The sequence below is a fragment of the Eptesicus fuscus genome, chromosome 19, assembly GCF_027574615.1.
Source record: "Eptesicus fuscus isolate TK198812 chromosome 19, DD_ASM_mEF_20220401, whole genome shotgun sequence".
Classification (NCBI taxonomy): Eukaryota; Metazoa; Chordata; class Mammalia; order Chiroptera; family Vespertilionidae; genus Eptesicus; species Eptesicus fuscus.
Genome location: NC_072491.1, coordinates 298,713 through 307,613, shown reverse-complemented (window position 1 = coordinate 307,613; position 8,901 = coordinate 298,713). Strand labels below are relative to the sequence as shown.

The 8,901-nt window shown below is 66.4% G+C and overlaps 1 protein-coding gene across 2 annotated transcripts; it reads right to left on the bottom strand.

Annotated features, from left to right (window-relative positions):
- Window positions 1-114: 114 nt before the first annotated feature.
- DGAT1 (diacylglycerol O-acyltransferase 1) lies at window positions 115-7,668 on the bottom strand. 2 transcript variants are annotated; one of them, XM_008159692.3, is made up of 17 exons: window positions 7,272-7,667; window positions 3,737-3,824; window positions 2,782-2,822; window positions 2,588-2,673; window positions 2,456-2,508; window positions 2,159-2,264; window positions 1,901-2,014; window positions 1,733-1,813; window positions 1,540-1,643; window positions 1,425-1,463; window positions 1,304-1,345; window positions 1,192-1,236; window positions 1,009-1,121; window positions 873-938; window positions 714-801; window positions 560-622; window positions 115-466 (listed from the first exon to the last, which is right to left on the bottom strand). In XM_008159692.3, exons 1-17 carry the CDS (start codon window positions 7,466-7,468, stop codon window positions 311-313), a joined length of 1,482 nt encoding a protein of 493 aa, XP_008157914.2. In that variant the 5' UTR covers window positions 7,469-7,667; the 3' UTR covers window positions 115-310. The 2 variants fall into 2 exon arrangements, with proteins under 2 accessions (XP_008157914.2, XP_054564688.1); XM_054708713.1 differs by lacking the exon at window positions 1,733-1,813 and having other exon boundaries at window positions 7,272-7,668.
- Window positions 7,669-8,901: the final 1,233 nt, after the last annotated feature.

Sequence of the window (8,901 nt, the reverse complement as noted above, 5' to 3'; positions counted from 1 at the left end):
CCCCATCCCAAGAGCACAGCCTGAGGCCCTCTGAGCCCCCAAACAGTTGCCCCCACGGCCAGCGCTGTTGGACCAGGTGGTGAGGCTGTACCCAGCGCCCTCAGCAGGCCGAGCTCACACTGGACAGTACTTTATTGACACCCTCGGACCCTGGGCAGGGCCAGCACAGGTCCTTGAGGCACTGGCCTGTGCTGCTGCTCCCGTTCCCGAGGGGCAGGAGCCCCATAGGGGCAGAGAGGCCTCCCAGGGCCAGGAGGCGGCCACGGGCAGTGAGGCAGGCGAGGTGGCAGTGAGGAGTGCGGGCAGCAGCTCAGGCCTCTGCCGCCAGGGGCTCGTGGTGAAGCACGTAGTAGTCGTGGACGTACATGAGCACCGCCACCGGCTGCCCGATGATGAGCGACAGCCACACAGCCGCGTTGCCATAGTTGCCACGGAAGAACCGGCTCACTATCCAGGCCAGCGGGATCTGGGGACGAGGGCATGCAGTCAGCCGACCACGGTGACCACGGGCTGGCTGCCCCGGGCACCTAACGGCAGGCGAGGAGGCCCCGGCGCTCACCTGAGCCATCATGCCGGTGAAAGCCCAGAGACGGAACATGCGCAGAGGGATGCTCACCAGGTACTGGGTGGGGGAGAGAGGGCTGTCAGCTGGCTCCTCGGGGCCACGGCACCCCAGCTCCGGGCCCCAGGCAGGGTGCCCACAAAGCACTGACCTCGTGGAAGAAGGCTGAGGCCAGGAACACCCCGGTCCTGGCGACCCACTTGCTGTAGCCACGCCGGACCATCGGCTTGTAGAAGTGTCTATGGGAGGAGGAGGCCGTGGGCAGGCGCCCAGGTCCACTCAAGGGCCTGCCACCACCCGCCACACTCACCTGAGACACCACTTGTGCACAGGGATGTTCCAGTTCTGCCAGAAGTAGGTGACGGACTCAGAGTTCCTGGGGTAAGAGACCGTGATCAGAGGACGCCAGGACCGGCCCCGGCCCCGGCCCCACTGAGGTCACCCACCACCAGTCCCGGTAGAACTCGCGGTCCCCAAACTGCATGAGCTCGGCCACGGCATTCAGGCAGGAGTGGAAGAGCCAGTAGAAGAAGATGAGCCAGATGAGGTGGTTGGGGACCTGGGGGAGAGGTGGTGTCAGGTTCCAGAACCCCCACCCCTCGGGCCCGTCCCAGGCCCAGCCTGCTCACCGCCAGCTTCAGGAGGCGCTCGATGATGCGGGAGTAGTCCATGTCCTGTGGGAACAAGGCTCAGCGGGCTCCCAGGCCACACCCCTCCCGCCACGGGGAGCCTGGCACTCACCTTGAAGGGCTTCATGGAGTTCTGGATGGTGGGGACCATCCACTGCAAAGGAGGGCACGCATCAGCTCCCCCCAGAGCACCAGGAGGCCCCCTGCCCCCCCACCCGTCCTGCTCCCCATACCTGCTGGATCAGCCCCACCTGGAGCTGGGTGAAGAACAGCTGGGGGAGGAAGCAGAGCAGCAAACTGAGCCCCAGCACCTGGAGCCACCCAGCCCCTCTCAGCCCCCAGCCTCACCATCTCAAGTAGCCGCCGCAGCAGGAAGCGCTTTCGGATGCGGGGGGAGCGGGGAAAGTTGAGCTCGTAACACAGCGTAGGGGCAAAGAGGAAGTAGTACAGATCTGGAATGGGAGGGCAGAGCTGGCACCAGGGCCCAGGCTGTGAACCCCACCCCTGTCCCTCACCCCCAGGCCAGCTGCAGGCCCCCCACCTCCGTAGGTCAGGTTGTCCGGGTAGCTCACGGTGCCTGGGGGTTGGGCCGCCCCACCGTTGGCCTTCTTCCCGGTAGAAGCTGGGAGGTGGCCAGGGAAGGAGAGGGATGCACAAGGTGAGGCCCTGCTGCTGCCCAGTCCCGCCCGCCCCCGGCAGACAGCCTCACCAGCCTTGGCCTTGGCGCTAGCCCTGTGCTCTCGGCACCACAGGTTGACGTGCCGGTAGGAGAACAGCTTGAGGAAGAGGATGGTGTAGGTCGCCAGGGCCAGCACGGAGCCCACTGCAGGAAAGGCAGGCTCAGGCCGTGGCCTCCCACACCACCCACAGGAGAGCTGCGGCCAGGGGCAGCCCCTGAGGCTGGCCTGCGTCTCTCCCGGGGTCCCCCCACGACTGGCTGGGATGGGGCAGGTGGAATGGGGGGCACCTGGAGTGATGGACTCCAGCAGGAAGGCCACAGACGCTGGGAAGCAGAGAATGGTGGCCAGGTTGAGCGTGTGCAGCAGCAGCCCCGCCTGCTCCGTCAGGGCACCCTGGGGGGCGGGGGCAGCACTCAGCCAGGGCCCACTCCCTGGACCAGGGGTCTCCCTGGGGAGCTGCCAGGCCGAGGGTGCAGCCCCTCCCAGGAGAGCCACACGCAGTGGGGAGGGTGGCACCTGCCCTGGGCCCAGGCCTGTGAGGAGGGGACCTCTGGCCCGGGCAGCAGCATGCGGGCCCTGCTTACCACCGCCAGGCGCTTCTCCACGTGGAAGGCGGCCACAGCAAAGGCATTGGCCACTGAGGACAGAGGAGCACAAGGCGGTTCAGGCCCAGTAAGCCCTCCCCCACCCAAGACCCTCCTCAGTGCCCAGCTCACCAATAACCAGGCACAGGGCGGGCCAGCTGTAGGGGTCCTTTAGGAACAGAGACACCACCTGGATGGGGTCCACCAGAATGCCGTACCTGGGGGTTGGGGAGATGAAGGCCTGAGCAGGTAAGTGGGGGCCCCGAGTTGGCAGTGAGTGCGGCTGGGCCTCGGGGGTGGGGCCGGGGCCCTGGGGAAGAACTCACTTGATGAGGTTCTCCAAAAACAACCGTGCATTGCTCAAGATCTGCAAGAGAGGCGGGCACGCACAGCCTGAGCGCGCACGTCTGCGGTGGGCACGGCAGAGGCTCCAGAAGCAGGGGAAAGGCTGTGGGGCTGTGCCAAGGGCCAGGCAGGCCCCGGGGCTGAGCAGAGCAGTGCTGCCCGCTGCCAAGCCTCTGCCAGCCCAGCCCAGACCTGCAATGGCTCCAGAGGACAGGGACCCCATCCCACCAGCCTCTCACCCACCAGGCAGTGTGCCCACAGCTCCCAGGGCGCCTCCTAGGACTGCGCAGGGAGGGTGTGGTGTGCCTGGGCCTCCGCACAGGCAGCCAGGAGCCTGGGGGCAGGTGTGTCCCGTCAGGCTGAGGGTTGAAGGCCGGGGGCCATATCAGCCAGAGTGGACGGGGCTGGGCCCAGACAGACCATTGTTCCCAGCCCCGCCCTCATGCCGCCCATTGAGCCTGGACTCCAGCTGCTCCAGGGCCAGGACTGCTGGTCCCACCCCACCAGGTGCAGCAGGAACTGGGCCCAGCAGCAGGGCCTCAGCCCGGCCACAGGTGCGTTAGAGGCACGTTCCTGGGGGCACCTACGACCCAGGCTAAGGCAGAGGGACGGGGCCTGCAGAGCAGTGGCTGGTTGCTGTGCTGAGCCCAAAAGCCATCTTCACACCCCTGTTCGCCCCAGGCCAGGCCAGCCAGGGCTCCACACCCACGAGGGCCATTCAGGAGCAGAGGGGATTCTTCTGGGACCCCAAAACCACTCACACGTGCTGCCAAGGGAGCCCCGCATGCACAGAACACCCCATCCTCAACCCCACAGCCCATCAGCCCAGGGCCAGCCACCCCTCCTGTCCCCTCCTCTCTGCTCCTCGATGCCCTTCAGCCACAGCTCACAGCACAGAAGCTTCCCACACACACCCACCAGCCACCATCCACTCACCAGCATCACCACACACCAATTCAGGATGCCACGGTAGTTGCTGAAGCCGCTGTCCGAGCTGAACAGAGAATCCTGCAGGCGGTGGCACCTGACAGGGCAGGAGGCAATGAGAACCTCGGGCAGGGCCACAGCTGCCCACCCCTCCCAGTCTGGGGCAGCCAAACCCAGCTCTTCACACTGGGCAACTCATCCCTCCCAGCCCAGCAGCTGTGTCCTCTCCCCACGCCAACCCTCCCCCACGACAGTCTGAGGGGAGCCAGGCAGGAGCATCCAGGCCAGGACCCAGCCTCGTCCGCAGAGGCCTCTAGCTGCCGCCACCCACCTAGCTATGGAGTGGTGCTGGCCCACAGCCAGAGTCCACCCAGCAAGGCTGGGCAGAGGTGGGGTGGGCAGCCCATCCCACCTACCAGGGAGCTGAAGGGACCCCCCTCAAGCCAGCCCCCCCACATTGGCCTACACAGCTCAGCGGGCACAGGGACCCAGCCAGGGCCAGCTGAGCACCCAGCTTGGTATGACCTTCGGGGAGCAGTGCGGCCAGTTCTCAGGCACTGTGGCCTCCAAGCACAGGTCAGCACTGTGTTCCTGCTGGGCTGGGGGCTGAGAGGAGCCCACCGGGGGCCGGACACCTGATGGCTGGGGTCTCCCATAGAAGCAGGCAGGATTGCTCCCACCCAGTGCTAGGGCTGGGGGACCCTCACGTCCCTGCCTGATCCTCAGGTGCTGCAGAGGTGGGGGAGGGGCCACAGCTGGCTCGCAGGCTGTGCGCAGCCTCACCCCAGCAGCACGCCAGGCCAGCAGAAAGCCCCACAAACATTGAGCAAGGCCTCCAGTTTTGAAATAGGTGAGGCCAGGGCCTCCCTTCCTTCTTGCAGACGCACATCTCTGCCTGAGCGGTACGGATGGGGAAGCGGGTCCTGCTTCAGAGGCGAGCCTGGCTGTGGTTGGGGTCAGAGGCGAGCCTGGCTGTGGTTGGGGTCAGAGGCGAGCCTGGCTGTGGTTGGGGTCAGAGGCGAGCCTGGCTGTGGTTGGGGTCAGAGGCGAGCCTGGCTGTGGTTGGGGTCAGAGGCGAGCCTGGCTGTGGTTGGGGTCCGCACTCCGATGGGAGGCGAGGGACCAAGAAGCCAAGATGCTGCTCCGCGCTCTCCAGCCCAGGCAGCACGGACACGCACTCCTGCCTCCCAGACCAAGGCTGGACCTGCCTGGCCCACCTGCCTCTCCCAGTCTCTCCCCGGCCTCTGGCACCACCTTCTGGGTCCCTCCTGTGACCTCCACCCAAGGCCCTCTTCCCCGTGAGGCCCTGCACCTGCCTTTCCACGAGGCAGGTAGGGGTCCGAGGCCCAGCTCCCCCGAGGGGAGGGTCTCTGAGCCTGTCCCAGACGCCCTCCCCCAAGCTCAAACCCATTGGCTTTCACTGGAACCAGCCCAAAGCCGCCTCCGGTGGTGCCAGCCCGGCACACCCACGGGCCTTTCACAACACCGTGACCCCTGCCCCCTTTGGGCCGCCAAGACTGTGCTGGCTTTATCTGCGTCCGTCTCTAAGATGGAAATGGGGGTGGAGAAAGGGTGTCTTTTCCAATCTGACACAAAATAATGTCACAGAACCTTTTCATATCTTCCCCCAGCCGCCCACCCCGACCCCTCAGGGCCTCCACCAGCTTCCTGGCCATCCTCAACCCCAGGTCAGAGGCCCCAGCCAGGGGAGAAAGCAGCAGAGCACCGGAGGCAAGCTCTGCCCCCACGCCAGACTCTCCCCTCTCCCCTCCTGCAGGGGCTTCCCAGCCTCTGCCCTGCAGCGCCCACACCCACCCCCAGGCCCACCCAGCCAGCAGGGCCCTTCTAACCATCACATGTGTCGCCTCACTCACCCCGCACATCAGCACGGGGCTGGGCACAGGGAAACTGAGGCCCGACCAGGGTTGAAGCTGGCCCAGAGGCACAGCCCCTGGTGGTGAGCCACGCCTGGGGCCACATGGCCAGCTCTTGGGCCAAGCAGAGCAAAGGGGAGCAGAGTGCCAGCTCACCCCCAGCTGCCACCTCCTCAGCACTCCCCCAGCCTCTGGGCCAAGCCTGGTGGCTGAGTGAGCTCCCCACATCCTCGGACCCTGCTGGGAGGGGAGAAGCAGAGGACACCGCAGGGACAAGCCCCCTGGGAGAGGCCTGCTGAGGGAGTGTGTGTGGAGCCTGGGAGGAGTGAGCCAGGCAGGGCAGAAAGAGGTGCCCTCTCCTTCCGCCCACAGCCACACCCTGGCCCTGGGCTGGAAGAAATGAGCTCACACCAGAGCCTGGCCTGCAGGTGAGCAAGAAGGGCGGGGGGGGGTGGGGGGGGCAGGAAGGGGAGAGAACAGGCAACACAGCAGGGAGGAGGGCAGGCAGGTGGAGGCCGAGTTCCAGAGGCCAATCCAGGAGGGCAGCCAGAGCAAGGCAGGCTCAGCCCCCACCCCACTCCAGGGGTCCAGACCTCCAGGATGGGCAGACAGGGTCCCCCTCCGCCCAGCTAGCTAGCAAAGGCACAGGACCGGTTCTACCCATGTAAAGTGACTTGGGGAGCTAGCAGAGGGCCCTCAAGAACCCCCATTCTTTGCAGCCTCCCTTAGCAGCACCCCCCCTTCTCCCGGAAGAAAGCATCCCTCTCCTAGAGCCACCTTCTCAGCGCGAGCCTTCATGAACTTTGTGTCTGACCTTTGCTCACACTGCTCCGTGGAGATTACCTTATCACTCAGGTGGACTGTGAGCACCCCAAGGGCAAGAACAGTGCCCACACCCCAGCTGCCCTCGCCCCGGTCCCCAGGGCACCCCGTGAAGAAAGCCTCAGTCCTTGTTTACTGAGAGCAGAGTGACCGACCGCCCACTTCCTCCTCCATAACCTCTAGTCCTGAAGCTGCTCCAGAGCCAGAGCCCCGAGGGTGGCCAGGGGGTCCCCTCGGCCTCCACTTGCTGCCTCCATCCCTTCCTCCCAGTCCTTCGCCTGGGGGTGGGCCCATTCCACACCCCTCTCCTGTTCCCCACCAAGGCCCAGCTCGGCCCCACAGCAAGCACTCGTCCTGGCAACAAGCAGGGCCCAGGCCGGCCGGGCGCCGGGTGAGGGATGAAAGCGCCAGGAAAGGAAGGGACAGACACTCACTGCCCCCTCCCCCTCCTGTCCTCAGGTCTCCCCAGCGGGCTCACGCTCCCCCACCCCTAAGGCACCCTCACAGCCCTCAGGAGAGACCCCCTTCATCACAAATCCCCGGATCCGAACCATCTCGGTCCAGACGGAGGAAAGCTGTGCCCGGCTGGGACCAGCCCGCCCAAGCCGCCGGCTCCCGACCCACCTGAGGATGTGAGACGGAGGAGGGTCTGCAAGCGGGGGCTGCTGTCGGCTCCCCTCGGCGCCCCGCCTGAGTGACCTCGGCAGGCGACCTGCACCCCCAGGCTTCAGTTTCCCTGTGGGAGCCCCAGGGGCACCCCTGGCTGCTGCGGCCATGCCCCAGGGACAGGGAGGGTCGCAGGGGCCAGGGTCAGGGGTCAGAGGTTATGAGTCAGCGGCACCGCTCACCTTAGGTCCCAGGGGCCGCCGCCCACATCGGCGTCTCGGTCCTTGTCCTTCTCGGGGGCCGAGGCCGGCGCGTCCCCCCCGGCGCCCACGTCCCGCACTTCTTCCGCTGCCGCGGGGCCACCGCCGCCGCCCTGGCCCGAGGGTCGCGACCCCGTCCTCCGGCGCCGGGAGCCGCCCGCGCCGCCGCGGTCGCTCATGATCCAGCCCGCACCTCGCCGCGGCCGAGTCGTAGCCCGCCGGGCTCTCCGCGCCCGAGGCCCGCGGCCCCGCCTCTGGACCCAAGGCCAACTGCCGCCGCCGCCCCCTGCCGGCCGCCGTAGCCCACGCGCCGGCCGTGCCGCCAATCAGCGCGCGCCCGCCAGCCCAGCCCGTGCCGGGTCGCCGGGTCGCTCTGCGAGCCGCTCACTGGCGGGCGGGCTCGGCGCGCACCCATTTGTAGTCCGCGGGCGCGCGGGGAACTCTGGGAGTCGTGGTCGCACGATGCGGGGCACCCTGGGAGTTGTAGTTTCCCAGCGCGGACTTGAACGCGGAGGACCTTGCTCCCCACGGCTTGCTGGCAGCTGTGCGCCTGCCCTGGCCGTTGGCCTGCCCCGTGGCCCACTCCGCAAAAACAGGCGCGGGGTGTGGGGATGGAGGTTATGAAACCTATGGGGCGTTACCGTCTGGCCGCCGATCGGAGGCCTGTCCGTGGGAGCTCGCCTCGGCCCCCCCCACCCCGCCCCGACCCAGCGTGTCGGTTCTCGAGAGCGCACCTTGCGGAGCACGACTGTGGTTACCACCGCGGGCACCAGCTTTTCCTCGGCGTAGATTGTCAGACACGCGCCGGGCCAGAGAATGGAGCGGAAGAAAGTCCCAGGTCCCGCGTCCCCGGGACGCCCGCCCAGCCCGCGGATTCCCTGGACCCGGCTGGGGTAGGGAGACCATGCTGACAACCGGAGTAGGCACGCCCCCTCCAACCGGCCTCCCTCCCGCCCGCGTCCGCAGACGTCCCCGGGCGGTCCCCACCCAGCCAGTTTAGCCAGGGGATGCCGAATCCCCGGGACCGGGGGCTTCTTATAGTCTGCAATCGCCCCTGTGCTTAGATGAAACCAAGCCACCATGACAACCACAAAATGCGGCCCGCGGGCAGGCAAGTCTGCGTTCCACCTTGGCTTAACCCGCATCTCTCACGGGGCATGGGATGCGAGCATCCTGCCTGGATCTCGGGGTTCGGGGGCTTCCTGGGGGCTCAGGCCTGGTTTACCTAAAAAACACCTGTGACAGGCTCAGCCTGAGGTCGGTGGCTTCTCCTATGGGCCTAGCTCGCCCCTGCACCACCACCTCTAGGACGGCGCCCAGGGCCGCTGGTAACACATTCTTGCTGCCACTGGACCTTCTGGGGCTGATGCCAGCCTGGTATTCCTAACTGGCAGGTATTTTTTGTTTTTTAAACTTTTATTTTTTAAAGAATAATTTTTATTGATTTCAGAGAAGAAAGGAAAGGGAAAGATAGAAACATCTGTGATGAGAACCACTAATGGGCTGCCTGCTGCACGCCCCCACTGGGGATCCAGTCTGCAACCTGGGCATGTGCCCTTGATCAGGAGTCGAACCAGGGACCCTTCAGTCTGCAGGCCAACGCTCTATCCAC